Source organism: Myotis brandtii, unplaced genomic scaffold (genome assembly GCF_000412655.1).
Source record: "Myotis brandtii unplaced genomic scaffold, ASM41265v1 scaffold266, whole genome shotgun sequence".
NCBI lineage: Eukaryota > Metazoa > Chordata > Mammalia > Chiroptera > Vespertilionidae > Myotis > Myotis brandtii.
In genome coordinates, this window is record NW_005360124.1 from 7,058,892 (window position 1) to 7,072,477 (window position 13,586).

At 34.0% G+C, this 13,586-nt stretch overlaps 1 protein-coding gene across 1 annotated transcript in view; it reads right to left on the reverse strand.

The window, feature by feature from the left end:
- The window catches only part of VPS13A (vacuolar protein sorting 13 homolog A (S. cerevisiae)), a 158,762-nt gene that overhangs the window by 111,485 nt on the left and 33,691 nt on the right, over positions 1–13,586 (reverse strand). The window contains exons 9-16 of the mRNA XM_014541227.1: positions 10,090–10,149; positions 9,797–9,877; positions 6,754–6,811; positions 5,791–5,918; positions 5,224–5,330; positions 3,454–3,625; positions 967–1,029; positions 350–482 (exon numbers count right to left, since the gene is read on the reverse strand). Of these exons, the coding sequence (XP_014396713.1) occupies positions 350–482; positions 967–1,029; positions 3,454–3,625; positions 5,224–5,330; positions 5,791–5,918; positions 6,754–6,811; positions 9,797–9,877; positions 10,090–10,149 (802 nt within the window). The remainder of the gene's footprint in view (positions 1–349; positions 483–966; positions 1,030–3,453; positions 3,626–5,223; positions 5,331–5,790; positions 5,919–6,753; positions 6,812–9,796; positions 9,878–10,089; positions 10,150–13,586) is intronic.

Consider the following 13,586-nt stretch of genomic DNA (forward strand, 5'->3'; position numbering starts at 1 on the left):
CTGCACCTAGGGATTGGGCCTGCCCTCTGCCACCCGGGAGCAGGCCTAAGCCAGCAGGTCGTTATCTCCTGAGGGGTCCCAGACTGCGAGAGGGCACAGGGCCGGCTGGGGGACCCCCCCTCCCCGCCCCGAGTGCACAAAATTTTTGTGCACCGGGCCTCTAGTATATTTATAATGTTTTAGTAGTAATTTTATTGATAACAAGAATAAAGTATGTATCATATGCATATATACTTATAATATTTAATTAGAGAGAGAATTTTCTACAAAACAATTTTCATACCTGGTGATTAACTACATTACCATACCTGATGATTAACTGCACTACTATAAAATAAAATGAACATACTTCCAGGTTTAACATCAGGCTGCTGTTCTTTAGCTTTTGGTTCTGACCAAGTCCACAACCAGTTAAACCATCCTTTATTTTCCTCTGAATCTTTTGTTCCTTCTTTGTATATCCTGTATCCAGCTTTCTTTAGCTAAAATATATAAATTTTTAATTAAATGACAAATTATCCTTTAACAATCTAAAGAAATATAAGCCTGACATTTCCAAAACCTGTTTACTTGAGTAAATAAATGTAAACATTATACAAACTGACAACAGAATAAAGTAACTGCAATATTAGCCAAACATAAGAATTTAGTATTACAAGGCAGTTAACCCCACTGTCTTACACGGAAAGGTAATTTAAAAAAAAATCAAATTGGTTTTTCATCTTCACATTTACTCTGAGTATAAATCCAATAACCTAGAAATAATATTTTTCCAACAGAATCTGATTTAAATGAATGTGGCAAAACATTAAATCAAATTTTCTTATAACAAACACAAAAAAGCAAATTTGAACCTGTTTTAGGAAACAGTATATTACAGCACAATACTAATAATATCACAGCACCTGTCAAATCTATATGGACTCTAGATTTGTTTTTACTATCTGAAAGATAATCTGGAATTACCTCAACTTCTGCCTGTTGTCTCACTACAGTTATATTAAATACATCCAGAGTCTTCTCCAACTCCTGAAAATATAAAGGAAAATGTATTTACATAAACAATTATAAAACAATTATAAATAACTTTAGTATATAAAACCTGTCAAATTGCTGTACTAAAGATATGATAGAAAGCAGAAAACAGATCATCCATCAACATAATATTCCTGGTTAAATTCTGAGAAACAATGTCAGCTTGGAAATTAGTAATGATAAAAAACTTTCTGAACAAAGAAATCTTACATCATGCATATGAGTTACAACTCCATAAGATTTACAGATACATACTAAAAGATACCAAACATGCACTGTTTAAAATGATTTTTATCTGGGTTTTAACTATAGGTAAGGGTAAACACAGTGTCACTTTCAACTAAAAATACAATTTATAAAACCTTCATATAACGTGCACAGTTCTTATGCCATCATCAATATGCTTCAAGTAGATCTAGACACACTTAAAACTTGTTTTTAAATTTTACATTTTTCAAAGCTGTTATGGCTATTAGAATAAGCTGATAAAAGCTAAATTTCTCATCACATCTCCATACATTATTTCCATGATTACATTTGGGAGTTTCACATGCAAAGAATTTTTTTCCCAAAGACAAGCAACCATGACCCACTATTATCTAGAAAACAACTTAGGGTGCTACTGTCCAGCAGGCTTGGAGGATTTAGGTTAAGGTAAAAATGGCTTAAGTATGGAAATCTGTAACCAACCCAAAGACCTCTAAAAACTAAGCATTTATATTAGTCTTGGTCTTGAGAAAGTCTCCTACCTCAAAAACAAAAATAAAACTCAATCTTTAGGAGTTGCAAATTGGATCAGAACAGTTACATTGGAGCAGAACAGTTGCAAATTGGATCAGAACAGTTACATTAATTTCAAGAAGTTAACTCCTCTTAGTGTCCTTAAGCTGTACTTAATCCATCTGTAAAACAGTTCCTTCTAGAATATACCACTGTAATGCTAAAAGATAAGATGACGAATACTTAGAGAACTCTCATGATAAATAATTAAAGGTAAAGTTGCTGGTAAAGACTAGAAATGCCACAGGAATTAAAAGAAAAAGAGCTCTATCTGGGCAGAAAATTCAGGAACATTCATATAAGAGATGGGACTGAGGAAGAACTTGAGGTTATAAGTAAAACTGGAAAAGCAAAGATGAGGAAAGGCAAATGAAATACATGAGTACAGACTTGGCTATACGCATAAGCAAAATGTATACGATAGGAAATTGTATTTGATTAATGCACAGTTAGATGGTTTACACAGGGGAAATGCAGTGATGACATAATGTAAGGCTTCGGAAACAACAGAGAACTTGGAATCAATGTACAAAAACTTTTTAGCCTTTGAGGTTAAAAATCTTAATATATAAAAACCCTGGGTTGTAACGACCAGTAATGACCGAGGCTCGACCACCCGGAGGTTTTTGATTAGCAATTGCTTCTCTCTTTCTCTCCCAGTCTGGCCAGCAGCCATGCCTCCATTTCTCTCCAGGCCTCCACCAGGGCTGCTGATCAGCCCTGCCTTTCTGATCAGGCCCCGTTGATAAGCCCAGAGACGCTGACTGGCATAAGAACTGATCATCAGAACCAAATCTGGGTGCTGTGGGGAGCCAATGGCTGCCTAGGAGGCAGAGCTTTTGATGCTGACTGGCATAGAAACTGACCAATCAGAACCAAATTGGCCAGCAGAGGAGGGCAGTTGGGGGGCAAGATCAGGCCAGCAGGGGAGGGCAGTTGAGGGCAAGATCAGTCCGGCAGGGGAGGGCCATTGGGGGCGAGATCAGGCCAGCAGGGAAGGGCAGTTAGGGGCGATCAGGCAGACAGGAAGAGGCAGTTAGGGGCAACCAGGCCAGCAGGGGAGGGCAGTTAGGAGTGATCAGGCTAGCAGACAGAGGTAGTTAGGGGTTATCAGGCAGGCAGGCAGGTGAGCAGTTAGGAGCCAGTGGTCCCAGATTGCGAGAGGGATGTCCAACTGCCTGGTTAGGATGTCCTAAACGGGCAGTTGGACATCCCCCAAGGGGTCCCCAATTGGAGAGGGTGCAGGCTGGGCTGGGGGAACCGCCCTTCTGTGCACGAATTTTGTGCACCGGGCCTCTAGTGTCTTAATAATATAAGGCTTCAAGTTATTATTTGCATGAACCCAAATCTCTCCAGATTCAGAATAATCTCATCTTCCAAAAGCTCCCAGGAGAATAACACCAAAGCTTCTATCACCCAACTGAGTTTAAACAGGAGTAAGAAAAAAATGTAAGTAAAAGAGAGAGAATGGTTTTTGAGGTAGGAGACTTTCTAGACGCAGGCAAATATAAATGCTTAATTTTTAGAGGCCTTCGGGTTGGTTACAGATTTCCACAATTAGAACAAATAATGAGGAAGTCCCTAAAGACTTAGAAGTTATAAGGCACAAAATATTCAACAATTTTTTAAAATGCTAACCTCCAAACAGCTGAGAAGTTCAACAGGTGGCTTCTTATTTATTAGTTTTTTCTTATAGAGTTCTTTATATTGCTTCATTTGTTGCCGATGATCGCTAATATGTTTCCATGACCACATCCGTAAGTGGGGGCAAACATTTACTTCAAGAATACCATGTATAGCATAAGCCCACCTAGTTAAAAAACAAAAACAAAAACCCTACACTTAACACCCTCAAACCAACAGTATGAAATAAACGGATATTGCTTCTACTCTAACATACGTAACTATCATTCAAAGAATATGAAAATGGTATGTAATGTGAGCACCTGCTTTTTCCCATCATATTTGTTTTTATAGTAATTAATATTATCTTTCCTAAGTGAAAATAAGCAAAATCCTTCAATTTTATTGCAATAAATATGTCTCCAGAAAAACTATTAAAATATTAATGGGCAAACAGCACTTTAGTCCCATGAATAATAATTAAAATAGTCAACTGAAAGAGTAATTGCAATTTCTAGAAACTATGCAAGAGCTTAATAACTGTAATGACAAGACTTTGAATTTCAAAAAGGGGTAGTACTTTATATACGCCCGTAACCTTTTCAGGTTTAATAACATGTTTAATGTGTATAATACAAAAATTTGAAACTTTTAAAGACACTGCTAAACAAAAAACTGGAATATGGTTCAATAATTCAAAAAATACAGTGAATAAATGTTATTCTAGTACTCCAGTTATAAATTCCATTATAAAGAATCCCTTAAGTAATTTATAATTGCAAATCAAACTATAGTTTGTGTTGGTCTTTAGAGTATCTTTAAAAAGTCAATAAATTCACTTTTATGTTATATTCTTAAAATCTTTTAAAAAGCCCCTAACCAGTTTGGCTCAGTGGATAGAGCGTCAGCCTGCGGACTCAAGGGTCCCAGGTTCGATTCCGATCAAGGGCATGTACCTTGGTTACGGGCACATCCCCATTAGGGGGTGTGCAGGAGGCAGCTGATCGATGTTTCTCTCTCATTGATGTTTCTAACTCTCTATCCCTCTCCCTTCCACTCTGTAAAAAAGTCAATAAAATATATATTTTTTAAAAATCTTTAAAAAAGTTTTAGTTTGAGCAAATCCACTTATGGAAATTTACCTGAAGAAAATAAAAAGACTACATCAAAAAGATATATGCACCCCCATATTCACTGCCACATTATCTACAATAGCCAAGATATGAAGACAACCTAAGTATCCACTGACGAAAGAATGAATAAAGAAAATGTGGTAATATATACACAATAATGGAATATTATTTAGCCATAAAAAAAATCTTGCCACTTATGACAACATGAATGAACCCTGAGAACATTATGCTAAGTGAAGTGAGTAAAAAAGGGACAAAAATATATGATTTCACTCATATATAGAATCTTTAGGTGACAGGAAATGAGCTCATAGGTATAGAAAATAGGTTGGTGGTTGCCAGAGGCAGGAGTTTGGGGTGAGCAAAATGGATGAAGGGGGTCAAAAGTTACAAACTTTCAGTTATAAAATAAATAAGTCATGGGGATATGATGTACAGTGTGGCAACTAAACTTAATAATACTGCACTGCATATTTAAAAGTTGCTAAGAGAGTAGATCTTAAAAGTTCTTATCACAAGAAAAATTTTGTAGATCCATATGGTAGGAATGGTAACTAAGGGTGATAATTTGAATCATTATGTTGTACACCTGAAACTAATATAAAATTGTATATCAATTATACTTCAATCTAAAAAATTTAAGACATTTTACCATTCTCTGGCATGGCCGTGAACAGGTACATCAGGTTTGAATTTCCTATATGGCAGATTTTGCGTCATCATATCAACTGATTCAAGAAGCTCCATAAGACTGAAATACTGAAGGATGAAAAAAATAAAGCTCTTACATGTTTCAGATTTTTTCCAATTATTGAAGCTAAGTTAAACTTTGTAAAGGAAATTTTACCATGTAACTATAATTTTTTTAAAAACATAAGTAAATTGACAAATAAAAGGGAACCAGAAGCATAAATATGAAATACATATAACAAACTGGCCTTTGCCCAAGGGGAGGAAGGTGGGAGTGACTGGACAAAGAAGGTGAAGGTAATAGCTAAAGAACACATATGCATACCATGGACACAGACAATAATTTGGTAAAGGCCAAGGAAGAGGTAGGCAGGGGAGGATGGAGGGGGGCAAAGGTGGGGGAAAGGAATAATGTCAACATTAAAAAATTTTTAACAAAAAAAATTTTTTAAAAGAAAAACATTTAAAATCTTAGTTCTATTTTTATCAAACTATAACTCACAATTTAAAATACCATTTAAAAAATCACCTGTGGTTTATTAAATTCAATCGCTATGTCATGTAATTCAACATCCAATTTTATCTTGGGGGCAGAAAAGTCAAAATCAGATCGGCGATTCATCTGAAGTTTGGCTTTAGCAGATATGGGGCGAAATACTGGAAAATAATATAAATTTTAATAAATTAAACTGAGTTACATTTCAAGAGTTTCATAGTACTAAAAGGAGCGAGTTGAAAATACTGATTTTCATGTCTTATATATTCTTTTATAGTTCCATATTTCTACAATGCTATGATTTGATCAGATGAACTGTCATTTAATTGGTGAAAAAGTTTCTATTATCTTTTTTCTATCTATAATTCACATTGTTGTCTGTAAGCCAAAAAAAGAAATAATTTCAGGAAGGATAGTCTATGGTTAACAACATTATCAGCCGAGTTATCCATCACCAATCAATATTTATTGAGTGCCTTGAGGATAGAAGAAACAGCACTCTTTTTCACTGCATATTTTAATAACTTATTTCTGATTATTAAAATACTACATGTTCATTTCAGACTATTTAAAATCAGAAAAAATAAAGAAAAAATTTAAGTACACATTTTTAAAATAGTAAGGTCACACTATAGACTGCAGCATCTAGCCTTATTAAATTGTATTTGCCATATTAAAATGTCTTTAAGAATTATCATAGCTTTATTAAATAGAGAACTCACAATTTATTAACAATCACTCTTATTGGACATTTTTCTTTCCTGGTTTTGATATATAGCCAAAAGCTCCCCAACAATGAATGACATATGTGTTTTCTTTTGCATACATATATGTGTGTGTGTGTGTGTGTGTGTGTGTCACAAATACATTTAATTACATGAGATATTAACATGAAAAGGCACAGTTACATCAACAATATTCATTTAAAATTTATTAATAAATAAATTAACAAAATAAAATAAAAATTGCAATTTTTACTTTAGGAAACATACTTACCAAAATCATAACCTTCTGGAACAATATTTTCATCAACAATGCCATTCCTCAAGCTGTCCTATAAAAAGATAAATTGCTTTCATTTATATTAATGACAATATATCTTTATCTCACAAAATCCTATTGTATGCAAATGAAAAAGTTTAAAAGCAATTTATAAAAAATAAATAACTCAAACTTAGGAGGATTTTGATAAAAGAAAATATTAAAGTGGTATGGATAATAGTTCATTAAAGACAATTATCTCATAAAAGAATACCTTAGAAATATTAAGATATATGTTTAAACATGTTTATATATAGGCACATATACAAAATATGACAAAATTCAATACCCATTTATGATTAAAACTCTCTATACCAAAGTGGATATAGAGGTACAATTACACTTGAACATAGTAAAGGGAATATATGACAAAACCACAGCTCATATAACATTCAACAGTGAAAAGTTCAGAGTTTTCCTCTAAGGTCGGGAACAAGACAAGGATGTCCATTGTCACTACTTTTATTTAACACTATAGGCCTGGTGCAGGAATTCATGCACGGGTGGGGTCCCTCGGCCTGGCTGGCAATTGGGGCCAATTGAGGATGGCTGGCCAGGGGCGAGGGACCGTGGGAGGTTGGCCAGCCACGGGAGGTTGGCTGTGGGAGCGCACTGACCACCAGGGGCAGATCCTGCGTTGAGGGTCTGCACCCTGGTGGTCAGTGCGTGTCACAGCTACTGGCCAGACATCTGGTTGTAATGGTCACTTAGGCTTTCATATATATATATTAGAATACACAAATTCCGTAAAGATGCAGGACACAAAAATCAATATACAGAAATTGGTTGCATTTCTTATACACTGGTAACAAACTATCAGAAAGCAAAATTAAGGAAATAATTCCATTTACAACTAAATCAAAAAGAAAAAAAATACTTAGAAATAAATTTAACTAAGAAAGTAAAAGACCTGTACACTGAAAACTGTAAGACTTTCCTAAAAGAAACTGAAGACACAAGTAAGTGGAAAGATATTCCACACTCAAGACTGTAAGAATTAATATTGTTAAAAAAAAAATCCATACTACCCAAAGCTACCTACAGATTCAATGCAATCCCTGTCCAAATTCCAATGGCATTTTTCACAGAAAAAGCACAATCATAAGATGTGTATGAAATCACAAAAGATCCCAAATAACCAAAGCAATCTTGAGAAACAAGAACAAAGCTAGAAGCATCACACTCCTTGATTTCAAGCTCTATTACAAAACTGTAGTAACCAAAACAATGTAGTACTAGAATAAACACAGACACATAGACCAATGGAACAGAATAGGGAGCCCAGAAATAAGCCCATACACATATGGTCAATTAATTTACAACAAAGATTAAATTTGGGAAAACTGGATAGACACATGCAAAATAATAAAACTGTACCAATATCTTACACCATAAACAAAAATTAGCTCAAAACGGATTAAAATTTGAATGTAAGACTTGAGACCATAAAAATCCTATAAGTAAATATACATGGTAATCTCCATGACGTTGGTCTTAGTGATGATTTTTTGGATCTGACACCAAAATTAAATGCAACGAAAGCAAAAACAAGTGAGACTACATCAAACTAAAAAGCTTCTACACAGCAAAGGAAACCATCAACAAAATAAAAAAAGCAATCTACTGAATAGGAAAAAATATTTACTATTCATATATCTGATAAGGGGTCAATATCCAAAATATATAAAGAACTTATACAACTCATAAGTAAAAAAAAATCAACAACCTGATTATAAAATGAGCAGAAGTTCTGAATAAACATTTTTCCAAAGAAAACATACAGATGACCAACAGGTACATAAAAAAATATCCAACCTCACTAATCATCAGGGTAATACAAATCAGAGAACAATATAATATCACCTAATACCTGTTAGAATAATTATAAAAAAGACAAGATATAACAAGTATTTGAAAAGACAATATAATATCACCTAATACCTGTTAGAATAAGAATTATAAAAAAGACAAGATATAACAAGTATTTGAAAAAATATGGAAAAAAGGAAATGCTTGTGCAATGTTAATGGGTGCAACCACTATGGAAAACAGTATGGAGATTCCACATAAAATTTAAAATAGAACTACCATATGACCCAGCAATTCCACATCTGGATACTTACCAAATAAAACAAAAACACTAACTCAAACAGATATGTGCATCCATGTTCACTGCAGCATTATTTACAAGAGTCAAGATATGGGAACAACCTAAACATCCATCGACAGATGAATAAATAAAGAAAACGTGGTGTATATATATATGTAACAAAATATCATTCAGCCATTAAAAAAAAGGAAATCTTGCTATTTGATACAACACAGGTAGACTTTGAGGGCAGTACACTAAGTAAAATAGATGGAGAAAGACAAATATTGTATCTAATATGTGGAACCTAAAAAAAAAAAAAAAAAAAACCAAAAAAAAAAAAACCACAGACAAACAAGCTCATAAATAAGAGAACAGACTGGTTGTTGCCAGAGGCAGGGGGTGGGTGGTGGCAAAATGGGTGATAGGAGTCAAAATGTACAATCTTCTAGTTATAAAGTAAGTATTTATTTTACATACAACATGGTAATTTAACATACAACATGGTGACTATAGTTAATAATACTGCATTGCATTTGAAAGTTACTAAGGGAATCTTACAAGTTCTCATCTCATAAAAAAAAACATTTTGTAACTGTGTATGGTGAGAGATGCTAACTAGAATTATTGTGGAAATCATTTTGTAATATATACAAATATCGAATTGTTGTACACCTGAAACTAATATAATATTTTATGTCAATTATTAAAAAACAAGGTGTGTGTTTATACATGGTTGTATACAGGTACATATATTCATCTATTTTCTGTAAATTCTGCTAATTGATTTTGCCTGAAAAAAAAAATGACCACTGACTACAGTACGTTAGGTAAATGACAATGAATAAAACTTTATGCAAAATATATCAACAAATGTGTATATATACATATTTTTAAAAAGTTACTTACCAATGAATCATCATAACTAGTAAGATAAAACATCCGAGACTTCACATTCCAATAAGCAAAAAGGTTATCCAATCGGATTAACTAAAAATAAAGAGTTCATTATTTGTCTCATTTTCTTTGAAAGATCATAAACATAAGCTATTTTCAGAAGCCTCAAATAATTGAGTCATATAACAGAGTTAAGCAAGTAAACACAATTTGCATAAATCCATATTATATATTACATTAGCTTTTCTAAAAGTCTCTTTTGTCAACTCAATGAGTTGACAAAATATAGTATTTATTTATTTTACCTTACGAAATAGTTTCTCAGTTTCATCATGTAAACATGGAGCCCAGTTTTGATCAGTTGTCTGGAATAAGAAAGGCAATAAATGTGTCATTTCCAAGTGCTATGTGGCAGAGTGATAAATCCTATCGATTACTCCCTATACCAATTTCCCCTTGAAAATGTCTTTGAAAACATAACATTCAAAAAATAACTGAACCACAAGTCTCTGCTTTCAATGAGCTCATTATTGATTGAAAAGCAAACACGTAAAGAAACAATTACAATCAAGTAAGTGCCACTACAGAGGTTAAATATACAATACTGGGAGAATACAGTAGAAGCCTCAAACCATATTTTTAAAAATGAAAAAAGTGATGTCTAACCTAATATATAACATATGAATAGAAATTACTGATTCTAAGGTCAATAGGGAATATTATTCATTCTAGAAAGATATGTGAACATCTGACATGTTCAGAGAAGTAAAATGGCCCAGTATGGCCTGAAAACATAATGTAAAACAATGAAAAGAGTTGAAATCAGATATCTTACCTGCTATCAGATTACAAAAGGATTATAAACGACTTGAAGGCAAAACTATGGACTTTATTATAAAAGCAATAAAAAGCCCCTGAGGAGAATCAAGATGCTTATTTAAAAAGATGGTTTTCATTTTTTTTTTTTGGTACAGAACTAAATGGATTAGAACAGTGGTTCTCAGACTTTATTATGCAATAGTATCACATAGAGGGCTTTTTAAAACATGGATTGCTGGGCCCATTCCTGAGTTTCTAATGGAATAGGTCTGGGCTGGGGAACAAGTTTCCAAGGCCCTGCAAAGGTGATGGTCAAAATCACTGCTGTCACAGTCACCAATGGCCTTCACAATGCTAATTACAACAGCTAACTCTCCATCCTTATCCATCCTTATTTTTCAGCAGAGCATTTGACATTTTACCCCACCGACATTACTGAGTAACTTTTCATTTGGCATTTCTTAGAGTAGACCATGTTTTTTTTAAAAAAAAAAAAGTCATACACAAAAAACTAATGAATACAACAAAAGCAAGCATGTAAAGAAAATACTCTACAGCAGTTAAATGGAATGAATTATAAATTACATGTGGCAACATAGATGTCAAACACATTGTGAGGAGAAAAGGGGAACTTAATAGAAGAATCACATAAAATATTTATGTAACTTTTCAAAACCTACCAAATACTATATATAATTTTAATGGCTATATTATATAAAAGTGTAAAAACTTAGGATGTTTATCTCCGGAGCTAGAGGAAAGCATAGCAGTAGAGGACAAAGGAATTTAAACTGTATTCATAACAGTTTATTCTTTTAAAGTATTTAAAACTTAAACAAATTGACAATTTTACCAACTTTTATTTCCATTCAAAGTGAATGCTTCATAATTCTGTGTGCTCCTAGACTTGTAAAATTCCTCAATTTGAAAAATTAGACATAAAGTATGCCACATTTTTTAATTTTTTTATAAAAATTAACTCCCTTGGTGTCTATTTTTTATGTTCCACTAGCAATCTTTTTTTATTTATTTTTATTGTTTAAAGTTACTACATATGTCTCCTTTTTCCCAACTGACCCCTCCCTGGCCACTCCCATCCCTAGAACGAGCCCCCACTGCCCCAGTGTCCATGTCCATTGGTTATGCTAATATGCATGCATACAAGTCCTTTGCTTGATCTCTTACCCCCTGCCCCACGGCCCCGGTGTCTGTGTCCATTGGTTATGCTAATATGCACGCATCATTGATCTCTTACTCCCCCCACCCCAGCCTCCCCTGCCTTCCCTCTGAGGTTGGACGGTCTGTTCGGTGTTTCATTGTCTCTGGATCTATTTTTGTTCATTAGTTTATGTTGGTCATTATATCCCACATATGAGTGAGATCATGTAATATTTATCTTTCTCCGACTGGCTTATTTTGCTCTCCAGGTCCATCCATGCTGTTGCAAATGGTAAAAGTTTCTTCTTTTCAATAGTGGAGTAGTATTCCATTGTGTAGATGTACCACAGTTTTTCAATCCACTCATCTGCTGATGGGCACTTAGGCTGTTTTAACTATTGTAAATTGTGCTGCCATGAACATAGGGGGGCATATATCCTTTCTGATTGGTGTTTCTGATTTCTTGGGATATATTTCTAGAAGTGTGATTACTGGGCCAAATGGGGGTTTCATTTTTCACTTTTTGAGGAAACTCCATACTGTTTTCCACAGTGAGTGCACCAGCCTGCATTCCTACCAATAACGCATGAAGGTTCCTTTTTTTCCACATCCTTGCCAGCACTTGTTGTTTGTTGATTTGTTGATGATGGCCATTTTGAAAGGTGTGAGATGGTATCTCATTCTCGTTTTGATTTGGATCTCTCAGATGATTAGTGACTTTGAGCATGTTTTCATGTCTCTTGGCCTTCTGTATGTCCTCTTTCATAAGGGGTCTATTTAGGTCCTTTGCCCATTTTTTGACTGGATTATCTTCCTTTTGTTAAGTTGTGTGAGTTTCCTATAAATTTTGGAGATGAAACCCTTATCAGAGATAGCAAATATGTTCTCCCATACAGTGGACTGTTTTGTTGATGGTTTCTTTTGCTGTGCAGATGATTATTTTGATGTAGTCCCATTTGTTTAATTTCTCCTTAGTTTCCACTGTCCTAGAGTAAAGCTATTGCAACGACATTTGTCTGATATTTTGCTGCCTATGGGTTCTTCTAAGATTTTTATGGTTTCCCATCTTACTTAAGTCCTTTATCCATTTTGAGTTTATTTTTGTGTAATGTGTAAGTTGGTGATCTAGTTTCATTTTTTTGTATGTATCTGCTCAATTTTCCCAACACCATTTATTGAAGAGACTGTTTTGACTCCTTTGTATGCTCTTGCCTCCTTTTTTAAATATTAATTGAGTATAATAGCTTGTGTCGATTTCTGGGTTCTCTGTTCTGTTCCATTAGTCTACATAGTCTGTTCTTGTGCCAGTACCAGGCAGTTTTGAGAACAGTGGATTTGTAATATAGCTTGATATCTGGTATTGTGATCCCTCCAACTTTGTTCTTCTTTCTCAGGATTGCTGTGGCTACTATTTTTATTCCATGTAAATTTTTGGAGTGTTCGTTCTAGGTCTGTGAAATATGCCGTTGGTATTTTAATGGGGATTGCATTGAATCTATAAATTGCTTAGGGTAGTATGGACATTTTAATGATGTTGATTCTACCAACCCATGAACACAGTATATTCTTCCATTTGGTTATGTCTTCCTCTATCTCTTTTTTAATGTCTTGTAGTTTTCCAAGTACAGGTCTTTTACCTCCTTAGTTAAGTTTATTCCTAGATAGCTTAACTTTTTTATTGCAATGGTAAGTATGATTTTTTTTTTTTAGTTTCTCTTTCTGCGAGTTCATTATTGGTGTATAAAAATGCCATAGACTTCTGGGTGTTAATTTTGTATCCTGCTACATTGCCGAATTCATTTATTAAGTCTGGTAGTTTTTTTTT